Source organism: Haliaeetus leucocephalus, unplaced genomic scaffold (genome assembly GCF_000737465.1).
Source record: "Haliaeetus leucocephalus isolate CR32 unplaced genomic scaffold, Haliaeetus_leucocephalus-4.0 Scaffold306, whole genome shotgun sequence".
NCBI classification, from domain to species: Eukaryota; Metazoa; Chordata; class Aves; order Accipitriformes; family Accipitridae; genus Haliaeetus; species Haliaeetus leucocephalus.
The window spans coordinates 9702462-9717024 of NW_010972742.1; the positions used below are offsets into that span (position 1 = coordinate 9702462).

Genomic DNA, 14563 nt, shown 5'->3' on the forward strand with positions numbered 1-14563 from the left:
CGCCCGGCGGAACAAAGCCCCGGCCCCGGGCCCCGGGCCCCGGGCCCCGGGCGCGCTCGGCCAGCCGGCTGCCACTCACCTCCCGCCGGCGAGGAGAGGATTCCCTTCACCCGGAGATCCAGGGAATCCAGGGACACCTCCATGTACTCCATGCTGTTCTCCTGGCCGGGGCCCTCTCTGCCTCCCAAAGATGGTTTATAGGCTTCGGCACCTAGATGGAAACACACACGTATTTACACGGCTGGGGAAAAAAAAAAAAATAATAATAAAATAAATAAATCGTGTGCAAGCACGTGTGGGTGTAAGGGCCATAGTTAAGCGAGCAGGCTGTATGCAGGCTCCTCAGAGAGGCCATGAGTACAGATGCACATAGAATTATGAAAATGCAACATCTGGGCATCTATGGCACGACTGATCTCTTCTTTCCTTCCCTGTCTGATCAGACAGATTTTTCCGCTTCCACTCAGGTGGGTAACAACAACAACAAAAAAGAATAAGTGAGACAAGTTCTGCCTCTGAAAGGCACACCCGCCTGCTGCCGTACTGCATCGGCAGCACAAGCTTCAATGGCACAAGGAAGGGATGAAACCAGGGCTCAGCGCATCCTCCTGTCTCCAACCTGCTGCAAAGGGCTCCAGGTACACTCCGGCCAGGCAGAGCGAACCCGCTAATCATGTACACCATGAAGAGGACGAGGCAGGTGACATTCAGCTTAATGGGAGGGGAAAAAACATAAAAGCCAAGTTCTGGCTCTAAGTGAACAAAGCTGCTGCTGGGAAGAGATTGCATGGGGACCCCTCACTGGGAAGAGATTGCATGGGGACCCCTAGGAGCCTTCATGGGAACTGGCAATCTCTTCACGCTCCCTTGGCTCCGCTTTCTCTCCTGGTTTGCTTCTCCCACTCTGGCTTGGCCAAGAGACTTTTGTTAGCCTGGAAGACTGGCTGCCACCTTTATTGAAGGGGCAGAAAACTAGTCTGCATCTGAAATGAAGAAATAGCTATTTGCTCTGAAAGTGATCAATGGCCCCTACTTTGTCTTGAGAAAGGGGCTGCCTTGGGAGGAAGAGGAGCAAGCCAGATGACTGACAAACCCCAGGCACAGACCAAAGGCTCAAACGTGGTCATTTAGCTCAGAAGTAGCCACAAATCGGCTGATAAGAAAATGGCCTGCTTGCAAATTAGCAAGCACAGAAGAATAAACCCTTTGATGGCAATGGATGTGTGAAACCTTAATAACAAAGCTGAAGGCGCAGCTTCACTTCAGAAACTACCCACTTTTTTTTTACCCATGTTGTTACCTTTCCTGCACTCCTGACTCTCCCCAGCCCACAGCTTTCAGAAGACATCTTCTTTTGAGTGCTGGGTAACTCAGGTCAAAGAAGAGTGACCACCTGAACGACATCCACACCATGAGATGGGCCAGAGGTAGCTCATTACAAATATTGCAGTGCTTTCAGAATAAGCAAAGACAACCTGAACATTCCATTCAGCTGGACAAACATCCATACAAAAGCAACTGAGCATCACTCTGGGGTGGTTCCTCCTTTCCCTTCTGCATCTCACCACACTCCCTGAGCTCATGGGACATGATCCACATGGACATGAGTCTACAAAGACTTTTTTGGATACTCTAAAACAAAGGGAGTTCAGGAACAAAAAAATATTCCTCCAGCATGCCAAGGATAAAGCCACCTCATATGTATTTTGTTGTTAAAGTGTGCACACCAGCAGCTACTGTCAGTGAGATGCAAGTTCACACCCTGGTTTATCATACAGCCCATCCTTGTAAAGGAAGAATGAGCCCTGCAGACAGCCACTGCCTTACAGGCCTCAGGTCCTTACCCCTCCACCTGGAAGGCTAATTTCTGTGTAGTTAAGGAACAAAACACAATTAGTTACCTAGCACACTGGCTTGTTTCTTTTTATTCCTCCGTCTCCTCTTGCGGGTGGGTTTCAGCCATGGACTGTCTGTCTTTCCTTTCCTCTTCAGCAGCTTCTTCTTGACACTGGACTCTGAGCTCTGAATAACCAGAGAGGCCACGTGCATGTAAGGCATGTTGGCATCAGCATCCCCGCAGTCCTTTGCGCCCATGCGAAAGAGCCTTCTCACAGCTTGAGTTATGCAAAAAGGCCTTAAGGACTGGGGGTTTGAAATCAAGTGGTGCTAAGATGTCTTTATAGTGCCAAAAAGGAAACACAAGCACACGTGTGGGTGTATTTCCTGTCATTTCAATAGTGCATGCTTCACTTTCTCTTCCATGTAGGCTCTTATACCATGCTCATTGCAGTAGTAGCTGAGCACCTCCACGCAGCAATGCAAGCATGCAGGCGCACACACAGTTTTAGCTTCTCCCCAGAAAAACTGTGGGTTTTTTCAAACTAAAATATTCACATTGCTCCACAGTCATGCTAGAAAATGCCAACAAACACCTGCCTTGCACCTGAAGAGCCACCTTACAGGGTTGAGAGGGACCCAGGGGAATTGACTCTACAGTAGCAGACCAGCCCCCTCCCCGAGCAAAGTACAGGGTAGCAGGGACTAATCATGCAGCAAATATTCAGACACATACATGAATCTAAACAAGGTTTGGGGTTTGGTTTAACAAAAATACAGTTGTCTGGGGTGGGTTTTCAAAGCCAACATCAGAACAGGGAATCAGGCACTCCAACCCTGTAAGGCAGTCTTCAACGCATCAATCATAAAATTCACATTCAAACTGAAACTGTCAGCTCCTGATGCTTACCCATCTCCCACCAAAGCCTATGAAAAACCTCCTGCTACCATTAACAGTGGCTGGATCAGGCCCTACCTTCATAGGAAGCCGATGCTGCACCATGCCCTGTTATCAAAGTGAGCGAAGCTGGGCAAAGGTGGCGCTGAGCCCTGGCTCTCCGGGGCAGCTCTACGGCGTGTCTACACTGCCCCTGATAACCGTCCCTGAGTGTGGGCTCGGTTGTGCCCCGCCACGTGGCTTACACCAATTGCATCACACTGCTTGTGGGGGAGAGGTTTGTGTTTGAGCCAGTCCCTGTCTGGGGAACCAACTGACTCACCAGATATGAGCAGAGCAAAAACCAGTGTCTAGGATGTGGAGATATGACTTGGGAGTTTGGACTTGACTGCAAGCTCAACCCTTGGTTTGAGCTAATGCTACAGACTGGCCTCAGCTACCCATAGAAAGGGGCAGGCTACACAGCCCCTGCCCCTGTAGTGCCAGAGCACAAGGAACAAGACCCTAAAGAGCTTCAATGATTCACTTTGTATAATGATTTCTACCTTCAGCTCAAAACATCAAGAAAATGAAGCCAAGCATTTTCTCAAGGTGACTGAAGAGTTGGGGTGCCTTAAATGTTGGCTCCTCAACTTGAGATGCTGTTGAAAGGGAGCAAAATTTTTAAGTAAAGGGGAGTGTGGGGGACAGAGACAATCAATGAACAATAATTTAAATAAAAAAATCAGGTTCTCTTCACCAGCCATCTAAAAATAAAAAGTAAAAATCAGCAGCAGCCCGTGAAAGTCTTGTCCTAGCACTATACAGACAAGCCCCTAGGGAGAGTGTCTGTCTGTCTGTGTGCTATTTGTTTGTCTCCCTGATAAGAGCTGCTCATCTGGTACCATGAGGTGGCATGTCAGATCAATGTGAATTCAGGCTGTGGGCTTGGCCAATGGATTAGCGAACAACTCCACCTGAGCTCCGAAAAGCTGTGCAGAGCTTCAGATTGTTCAGAAAACATTGCTGGCTCCTATAAGCACCCTTAAATATTTCTACTAACATTGAAATGATTAAAAGTAGTCAACACCTTGTTGAAAACAACAAACAAAAGCCCATTAGTTAGCATCAGAAAGCAATTAATTGTATCACAGATCAGGGTTAAGCACCTTGTGGAAAACAATACTCTGTGTGTGGGTGGTTTCAGAGTCAGTTTTGTCAAAGAGACATGAAACTACACGGCTTAGCTCACTCTCTTTCTGGCAGCAGTGCAAAGGGGAAATTATTATCAATAGGACAACAGCTGAAAGACACATTTAGCAGCCAGGCTTACCAAGTCAGACTCATCTCCATCTTCCTCCTCCTCCCCAGACTCTCCAGACTCTTGTTCCTCCTCAGACTCACCATCATCAATCTGCAGCCACCATTTGCCCAAGAACAGAAAGAGTCAGTCAGGTCAGGTCTCTGAAAGCCGGGCATACCCCCATCATCCTGCTGTGCCCCTCACCCAGCAAAGCATCCCCCCTCATTCTGCTGTGCCCAGCCCCAGCCTGCACATGCACTAACAGAATTTCCTCTCCAGGACAAGAACTCTAAGGCTGTTAGCGCCTGCCATGGTACATCCATGGGGATGGTACAGGGAAGAAAAAATTTGACCCCAGAAGAAAACTTTGCAACCAAATCTTAACTTCCTTGATTATCTAAAACAAGCCTCATGTCTACACTATGTACCATGATTTGGGAAAAAAAATTAACTAAACCAGTTTTAGTGCTTTCCTAGACTGACAAGCAAGATTGGGAAGACATCTCTTACTGGTTCAGTGAATCCCATAGCTAAATGCAGTGGGGATTCTGCATGTATACTGGACCACAGACTTACGTAGCAAGGCTGAAACTGGGGGGTAAGTGGAGAGACTCTCATGGGTGCAATGGGGAGCATGAAATGGTCATAAAAATGCCTCACTACTACTGCTGCGCTTTCTGCCATCTGTCAGGCTAAGAAAAACCTAGAAATTGTCTCAACTCGTGCCACTCCTATCCCACATGTACAAGCACATCCCATCCCACTCCTTCAAGTCCTGCACAGGGCATGCTAATACCTTTCTGGCATTGTCTGCATCAGATGCGCTGTCTTTAGAGGTCCTGTTATCATCTGCAGGAAACACAGCTGCCTGTTCTGCTCCATGATCATCCTCCTCTTCCAACTCATCTGAGTCTTCCTCTTCAGAGTCTACATCTATGCTTTCCCCATTCACATGAGGGCTGGCATCACCCAGGTCCTTTTCACTCTGAAAGTCATCCAAGCACATGAGCCACAAAGACAACATCAATCCACAGGACAGAACAGCTGAATCCATGCCCCTGTGCTAGGAGCCTTAAAGCTGCCAGAGGAAAGCTGGCTATACATCCCTCCAGAGCTCTTCAATGCTGCCAGCAAAGCTAGCCTGAGAGCCTGCCATGTCTCACCTAACCCTGTCAATCTGGGGACCAAGGAGCCACGAGGAGTCATTCCAGACTCACATGGTTGTACAAGGCATTAAGGGGAGGAGGGCTGCTGGGCAGAAGCCTTCAGACAGACCCCTGCAGTCTAATTCAAACATGGAAGGGCAGCTCCACCAAGGGTGCAAGAAGCTTTGTAGGGAATGCAAAGGAAAGTTAAAACACAGAGGGATTTTCACTCCACTCTATGAAAACCTAGCACTGTTCTCCTTGAATTCAAAGACCAAAACTTCAGGTCATGGGTTGCAGCAAAAGCAGAATTTGATCAGGAGTGAATCCCTGTCTAAATCTTTTTAAGTAACCAGTTGTTTTGCTGTACAGCCTCAAGCAGCAACACTAGACAGTCACCTTGAGGACACCGGAACAAAAAGGTTACCACACAAGCTATGCTTGAAATCTCTCCAGTTCCACAGGACTCATGGGACAGAAGGGGAACATTCACTGGAAAACATTTGTTTAAGAGCTGGTATCTGAACAGCCACTCTCAAAAAGCCATTTTCAAGGCAGCAAGGCTGCTACGGGCAGGATGCTGTTGCCAGAGAGAAGACATAGACTCAGAACAGAAGATGCTGACCACAAAAAGCCAGCACATTCCTGCACCTATACATGGGGTTGGTGTGCCAGAACAAGGGACGTGTATGGTGACAGTAAGCATGTCCAGTGGGCTCAGCGCTCCCCTTACCTTGGCACCCGCAGAGGAATGAGTTATGCTCTTAAACATCTCAATCATTGTTCTCTGTTTTAACACTTTGGTCTTTTTCTTGGGAACCAGGCTATAGGTTCCCATTCTCCGTTTTTTCTTCCGAGATACTGCAGCAGCTGGAAAAAAGAAGCAAAAGAAACCCAAAGTTTGCTCAGGAATGAAAAGAAGAAGGGATAGAGAATAGAGGCTGTACTGGGGGAAAATCATACTTGAGGGCACGATCTGAGAAGGCTTCCCACTCCAAGTAATTTATTTGCAAGTCAACCAAAAGATGACACACACACACACACGTGCAAACACACAAAGAGCTTTTTGCCAGTGTTGCAAACCCACCCAAATTCTAAGTGTCCTCTCCATGCTCCTTCTGGCCCCTACATCACCATACACAATATCAAGTTTTAAAATTAGCCTGTGTTTGGCAGTATTGCTGATGCCGAAGGAGGCTGAATAGAATCCAACTTGCTCAAATAGATATTGCAAGGCTAGTAATACTGACTTACAATGAAAGCAGTCGCACAATGACTGAAGAACACACAGGGAAAAGGTACCTTAAATAAAGAGCCATTTGCCATTTAACCTCATTTCACACCTACTATGGAAGTTTGTTTGATTCCTTTCACTACTTTGATCAGGTCTTAATTTGTTAAGTCTCCCTCCTGGCCTTGTAATCAAATCAGTCATCACACCTCACTGCTTGATGCTGTCTTTGGTGAATGCACATTAGAAGGATGCTTAGTGCAGGCTCTTTTAAGAATAGCATACAGCAGGGAACAGCCAGCCTCAGCACCAGTATTACCATTTGCAGCTGTACAGCCTGTTCCTTGAAAGCATTCCTTCATCCTCCACTATGATGAAATTTCACCAAAAATCTATGAAGAGACCTCTCCAAAAATCTGTTAACACAATTAAATTTATTTACAAGGATGTAGTATATGGTAACCAGTTGTTGTGGTGATATACAAAGTCCCTCAGAATTGACAGAAACATCTTCAGAGTATCACATAAGAAGATGGGGTTAAAGTGTCTCCTCTCATACCAAGTTTTAGCAGAAGAGTGATCCTTGGTGTGGTGGTGCCTGACGGAGTACGCCTACCTGCCCATGCCGCCTGGGAGGGACCTGCACCCTGTGAAACAAGGTGGTGCAGGAAGGACTGCATGGCAGGTGCTCCCTGCAGCGCAGAAAACTGGTGAACTTCACTTGGGAGGCTATTTCAACAGGGGACCGCAAGAATGTACCCTGTACAACATCCAGTGGTGACCAGGAAGGAGTCCAGAGGACACAAGCACCGGTACGACAGCCACTTGCAGAGAATTGGCTAGATGAAACGGTGTCTGTCAAACAAAGACTATGGCAGCAGCCCTACTGATGCCAGCAGGAAAGGAAACCCTGAAGGAGATTCAGTGGGAAAAAGGTACTAACAAAGGTTTCAGTCCTTGTTAACCCGCCTCATCTCCCACTCAACCACACATACACACACGCTTGAGAGGTGGGTGCTGCTAGGGATTTTAACTTGGTTCTTTTTACCTGTCTGCGACTTCGTGGTGGCCACATAGCTCTGGTTCTGAGGTAGTGACTGGTGAAGGCCCGGGAGAGAGGGCAACGGCAACGGCTTCCCAAACTCCAGGATGTTTTTGTTGCCTTCCTCCTTGGATTCTTTTTGATCTCTGCTGTCTCTCCCATCTTTGGGGTCTTTACTTGCATGCTGGAAAACAAAATGCAGTTAAATTGAGCCTCTGCATTAAAAAAAAAAAAATTAGAAAATAAATTTAATTCCTTTCTCTCAAGCATAATCACTTTCATTTGAAGACAGGACCACACATTCAAAGCAAAAGCACACAGCATCTCCTCTAGCACATAACATTACTTTGCCTAAAGACTGCAAAACAATCCCAGCCTGCTGCTACTTCACTTGTTGAAGGCTGCTGCCTTTGAAGGTGAAAGGCTACCTTGCAAAGGCAGAGCAGCAAATCCAAAGCAACTGCAGATAATAAAAAGGATCAGACACTATTTACACAGGCATTTGGTTGGCTCTGGAGAAGACGAACAAATGCAACAAATACACCTATTCCCTGAAACACGCCTCGAGTGTGGCTGTCCCATCAAGCATGGACGAGAACAGAGTCTTGCAGAGATGTTTCGGAAGAGCAGGCAGCAACGGGATGGGATCCTTCCTTTCGGGGAGCATTTGGCACAATCAAGTCTTAGCAAACTCTCCCACCTCCCACCTAGCACACAACAAAACATGGGCAAAGAAGGTATTTGCTTGACATTGCAGGTTCATCTACAGTGCTGCCACTGCTGCAGCAAAGACCTGTCCAAGCTTACTTTAAACCAGCTAGCGCAGGTACTCCCAGCCTAGCTGTTGCTATGCCAAACATAGGGCAAGCTACAAGCTCCTACTGAAAAGCAAGAGAATTTTGTAGTTGCTACTGCACTTGCTGTTGCTGGAGCCAGGTTCCCAGGCACCAAGGCAGCTTGAACCCGCTCTGGTTTGAGCATATACTCAATGCAAAGTCTCATCCAGCACCTTTGGTCATGAAAGCAGGATTCCTACAGCTCCATGTCCCACAGCGCTGCACCTTTTGTGGCAAGGCAACCACTGTTATTAACAGAGAGTGGGGTAAATGCTGCCGCTCTGATTTCAGATTTTACACCGGATTTGCCCTCTTATGTATTTAACAGATGACCTAGCTGCATCCACACCTCTCCATACATCTGTCCACTCAACTGTCAAGTAGGAGGCAGGTTTGGCAGAGATGCTCCAGAAAACCAAGAGCACAGTTAGCAGATTACAAGCTCAGTGGTGGCAATGTTTTAGTGCTGCTCCACTTGCAGGAAAATACTTCTTATGGGACTTCTGAAGCAACAGCTGAAATATCAAAACAGAAAGAGGAATCCAGGCAAAAGAAAGAAAGGAATAAAAAGCAGCAAGCAATAAAAACACTCTTTAAAGTCCAGGTTCAGATAGGCACTCTTAGACACTGCTTTCAAGTAATATGACCTTGTGAACAAATGGGGAAGCAACCAATTCTCCTAATTACAGCTCTGCCATGTGCACACTGCAGGCAGAAAGCAAGGACTCGGTCACAGACAGAAAAGCTGTAATGATAATAAAAAATGACCTGCATAAAAAGGCCATCAAATTGCCAATGATTCCTGCATCAGGCCCATAACTTACGGCTGAATTGCCACATCTTTTCTTAAAAGGCATCTAGCCTTGGATTAACAATTTCAAAGACGACAAATCTACCATATCCTTTGATATGTCGTTCCAATACTTAATTGCTCTCACTGTCAAATAATTAAATGTATTATGCTTTTTCGACTAAATTAAAAAGCCCTGTATCATAAGAAACTCTCACTCCAAGTAGATACTTATGGACTATGACCAACTACTTTTTTTTTTTTTAAACCTTCTCTTCAATAGGTTTAATAGAATGGGCAAATTAAGTGTCCATAGGTTCATTTTCTGGACATTGGATCACTCCTGAGACTGCTCCCAGTTGTTCTACCCCTCAAAAAATGTACGTCAGGAGTGCTGGGCACAGTATGCCAATAATAGTCTCAACAATACTATTTATACCTCTTAAAAGTCCCTAGTTTATAGATCTAAAGGTTAACAGTAACTCTTGGCTACAGGATTATTCTGAGAATTTCCAAGTCCCCTGGAACATCTACTGCTTTCCATTTTTAACTTAAAATTAGAAAAGTGAGCTCTGGAGAGGCAGATCTGATGCAGAGCTGCCTGCAACAAGTGTACATAAGGGCTGCATTTTTTGTTCTTTAAGTATAGGTTCTTTCAACTGGTCTCTGACAAAACATGCTGTTACTCTCAAACATCAAGAATTCACATTCAGACCATGCCAAACCGTTTGGAAGAACATAATCAAATTTTAAATGAAGAAGTAGTATGTTATTAGCTTGGGGTTTTTCTCTCCCCCTGTAATTACAATATGGAAATAAATTAAAAATCTTCAATAGGGCTGCATGACAACTGTTAAATGTGACTTTTTCATGGCAATTCCAGTAAAACGGTTTTTTAAATCAAATTAAGCCTTGTGAGATCTGGATTATTACTTGGAGGCATATACAGCAATGCTAAAGAACAAGCATGCCCACAGAGAGGTGACCAGATCTCTCAGGAAGCCTGATGGCATGGGAAGCTGAGCAGGCCAACAGTAAAACTTACATATCTCTCATACATGTGTGTGTACATATATAAAAAATACTAAATCTAAGAATTGTAATAAAAAGTATGAGCAAAGATTTGAAAGCACTTATACTCAGTTTTCTCACCATCTTTCTTCATTCTTAGCTAGATAAAAGTTACGTCTTTGCCGTTATTAAATTTTACTCTTCCAGCAAGTAGAGTGTTTGGTGGATGAAACTTATTCTTTTCCCATTCTAACGTCTCCGAATTCTGCCAGTTCCATAACTTGAGCCTGTAGGTACAGCCCATCCTGGTCTCCTACGCTGAGCTTTTATGCTCTGCTCTATCTGCTCCAAATTTAAACGCTCCCAGAAAAGAGGCTTTGCTAATCTAGCACACTGGTCTGCTGGGAAATTTCTTCCTTGAAATCCCATCACGCTGCCTAAGACCTGGTTCAAGCATACCTGGGCCCTTCCTCGCAAAGATATTCTGCATCCTTCGCTGCCCAGATTACAACTGGCACATCTTCCTCTCAGCAGAGGAAGGTGAGCAGGTTCAAATAAAAGAAGCAAAGGCAAAAGACAGACTGTGCATTTGGGAGTGGGGCAAGTGGGTGCTAGACTATTTGGGGCACAACAGACTCCTATCAAAGCAAAAAAGGGCAACAAAAAATTACAGTGATCCATTTAAACACAAAGCTCACAGATCCACCTGCAAGTCCCCAGTGCCATCAGAGAACTCCTCAGAACGCTGCACATCTATTCAGCTCCAGCAAGTTTCCTGCTAGGGAAAAGGCTGTCCAAGGAGAACCTCAGAAGAAGGTTTCTCCCGCAGAACAGGCAGAGCAGCTACCTCCAGCCCTGCCACCCCATGCCCCAGCCAGGGGCTGGTAGGACCCAGCTCTAAGTCACCTCTGTGGGCTATATGGTCACTGGCACAGCTGAGAGCAATTAATGCTCCCATCACATGCCACCTTCTTCCAGTTTTATGATGGATGGGTTCCTCCTGCCCTCCTTGTTCCTAGCACAAGGCACAGCATCAAGCAGGTATCTACAAAACTGCTTGCAGCTCAGTATCCACCCAAGCAAACTCTTGCTTCTCGGCTTAGGGCCTCTCTTACCTTTTCCCAGCAGAGGACACACATGCTGGTAAAGCACGAAGGGGGCTGCAAATAGCAGGCACTTCAACGAACCCAACGGAGCTGACTGCTAGTCAACATCTACTCATCCAGTCTGCTGTGACAAATCCTAACATGTTTCTGCTTTGTTTCCTGAAGATCCAGAGTCCTCCGCTAAAGGTAGAAAATGCCAGACTGGCAATGCTGGAGCCTGCACCAGAAGTGACCATGCCAGGAAAGCAAGGCACGGCTTTCAGTGATTTGTTGGGCATGGACTGATCTGCCAAGAATACTAATGAGGGCATGCACACTTTGAGTTGCCTGCATTTTTAACTGAGCAGACTCCTATGTTCAGAAATTGGATGAACATCATCCTCCCTCACTTAAACCAGCAAAAATTCAAGAGAGCAGAGGTGTTTTCACCTAACACGGGCTCCACTGCAAACAGCAAAATTAGAGGTGAGAAGCACTATTCCTGACCCTAAATAAACTCCATTGCTACATGTTATCCTTGTCCAAAACAGCCACAGTCTTTTCTTTTTTCCCCAATTATATTTAACAGTCAAGCACAGTTTTCATCTACAGTTTTTGAGAAGTACAGTAAGGAGAATCCTGTGCAAAGGCAACTCCAGGACACAGTTTGAGCTCCCTGGGTTTGCACGTTGTCCTAACCACCACACGTGTGGGCCACTGGCAGCCAAGGACGGACCAAATTGATAGAGAAAGAAACCGCGTCACTCAAGTCTTCATTTCTTGCAGCTTCTCATTGGTATCAGCTCATCCTATGCAAAAGGTTGTAAAGTCACTATTTCATGTTAGGCATTGCAAGCAATAGTGAAGAAACTGAAGAGATGCTTCTGTCTGGAAACAGCAAAAATGGGACCACAACTATGTCCGATACCATTGTGAGAAAAATAGTCAAGAAAACTACTTACACTGGGACAAGAACACAGTATTTTATGTGTTTATAAAAATTAAACTCATGTGCTTTCTACATTTTAATGGGAGCAACAATGTTTCTATTATTGGCACAGAAGTCCCCTACAGCAGCAGGGAGAAGTTACTAAAAACAGCAAAAGACAGAATATCCTCCCTTTTTTTTTTTTTTCCCCAAAAGCAAAAATATGGAATAAACAAACCTTACTAATTAAACCCCACGTTGGTTCAACAGACCGTACACGGCATTCTTCCCACAGGCAGCAATTAAGAGGTCTTTCCATTACCAAAGCAAGCAAGCTAGCAATAACCAAAGAAATCAGACCAGAACTCCATCCGTATGTTGGTGCAAGGACACTGGCAAAGGTCCTGCAGGTCCTGCCTCAGAGCCAGGCAGCTTTGAAGAGCACCACAGAAGGACTGCCATTCGCTCCCAACACCTGAAAACATCTCCAGCTTAGATATACGAGCTGTTTTATTTCTCTTCTTTTAAGGACCTTCATCTCCGGCACAGTACGAGCTTGAAACCAAAGCCAACTAGCCAGGAGGACTAAACCAACCGCCACTGCCACCAGGCAACACAGCAGCTGTCACGGAGCAACCCCCTTCTCTCCATCCATCATGCAAAGGGGTAACAAGATTTGTACCAAGGCGCTGCCTTTGAACAGCACAAAGCAGCAGCTCCCAGGGGTATCTGCCTCTAACAACTGGTGAATGATATTTAAGCAAGAAATATCAGTCCGCTATAAAAAATTTATCACAAGCAGATGACAGTGCCTGTAGGAGCTGTAATGGTGCTACTCTCCCTTTCCTCCACTGCTGCAGAATTATACTTTTCACTACCAAATTTCAGCACAGCTGCCGGGTGATCCTGACCACTGCCTAAGCCTTACCTTGGAGCAACAAAAAGAAACCTGCATGGCTTTGGCCTTAATCTAGATCAGAAAAGCTGCAAGGCTGATCCACCTATTAATGCCCTCTTATCTGCAGATTAACACGTGCCCTTTAGAAGAGGGATTCCAGTGTGACTTGATTACAATTGCACTGATTTGTGTGCAGTCACGTATCTGCATAAAATCATAGTGGTTTAGGCTGCCAGGCAGACTGTGTTTAAGTGTAGATGTTCCTAAACCAAGCTACAAACCTGCATTTAATGGGTTTCTGAACCAGCATCGTTCTGAGGTGTGGACTCTGCCAGGTCAGCGGGACAGACCCCACTCCTTGTCTTTCTCCCCTCCTAGATCAAGCAGCTCCAGGGGAAGGGAGTGTCACACATCCATCAGAATGAAGCAGGGTAGCTCAAACCAGTTTCAATAGCAAGCCTCCTGACAGAAATAGGTCTGCTGGGGACCTGGGACTGGGACTATTTCTGCAGGCTGCGGTCAGCAGCTGGGGCAGCCACCTTCAGCTGGCGCCGCTGTGCCAGCAGCGCGAGCACAACCAGTTAAACATGAAATGAAAAGTACAGCACATTACACACTCACTTTTCTACCTCCCTCTGCAGTAACTCCTCTATTTAAGAAGTCCAATGGTAGTCTATGATCTCATCACTCCTGAAGGAGATTTTCCATAGAGGATATTTAACTGTGGCCAAGCTCACTCACATGGATTTCACATTTCCAGTCCGCCCATGCACACCTGGGGGTGGAGAGGGTCCTTGACGGGTGCACCTTCTAGGTTCAGACAAGCTGACAGCAGCACTTGTGATCAGATGAGGATCCCTATTTCACTGTGCCATGTACTCTTCTTTTTATCCATCACCACCCCCCGCCCCTGGCCAGGGAGACAATATCCCCATCCCCATCTCCATCTCCAATAGGATCTGCCCTTTGTTTTGAGTTTTCTGCATATTAGAGGGTCTGAGCCTGCTGAGCAATCCCAGATGCTTGCAAACCACCAACTGCCACCTGCCTGGCCCCGAGAGATGAACACAAGATGTTCTTAGGCCAGGAGCTTCTGCAGAGCAACCCACAGACCACGTCAGCACACTGCCACAATACTGCTGGGCACTGACACGGAAAATAATACTTTGCAGCAACAGCAACACCTGTGTGCACACAGAAAGAAAGCAGCTTACCGGGCCTGGGATCAGATATTTAGTGGCAATGCTGTTTAAAGGTATAGTTTGATGAATATTGGTAGAAACACCAACATACATAAGCAAAGCATCTCCTGCTCCAAGCTCCTCCTTCCTGCCCAGGCTTTGTCTCCCCCAGTTAAATTGGTACCCTATGTTTTGGGCTCACACTGTGAATCAGGCTTAGATACTAATTTCACAGATTTTTGTGCTATTTCTTCTGACAGTTCAGTTCCCCTGACCCAGTCCTCTGCACAGCATAAAAAATACTACCAGAGACACACACCTCAAACTATAGCCTCGTGGTCACCAAGTAATGAATGGAAACATAACTTGGGATTCCCAATTCAGCCATCTGCTCCTCCTA

General features: G+C 46.1%; 1 protein-coding gene across 3 annotated transcripts in view; it reads right to left on the reverse strand.

Moving 5' to 3' along the window:
* EHMT1 (euchromatic histone-lysine N-methyltransferase 1) overlaps nt 1–14563 on the reverse strand; it is a 123179-nt gene that overhangs the window by 33113 nt on the left and 75503 nt on the right. For all 3 annotated transcript variants that reach the window (XM_010571035.1, XM_010571034.1, XM_010571033.1), the window contains 6 exons: nt 7441–7618; nt 5895–6031; nt 4813–5001; nt 4047–4127; nt 1902–2022; nt 80–211 (listed from right to left, as the gene is read on the reverse strand). In XM_010571035.1, the coding sequence (XP_010569337.1) occupies nt 80–211; nt 1902–2022; nt 4047–4127; nt 4813–5001; nt 5895–6031; nt 7441–7618 (838 nt within the window). The remainder of the gene's footprint in view (nt 1–79; nt 212–1901; nt 2023–4046; nt 4128–4812; nt 5002–5894; nt 6032–7440; nt 7619–14563) is intronic.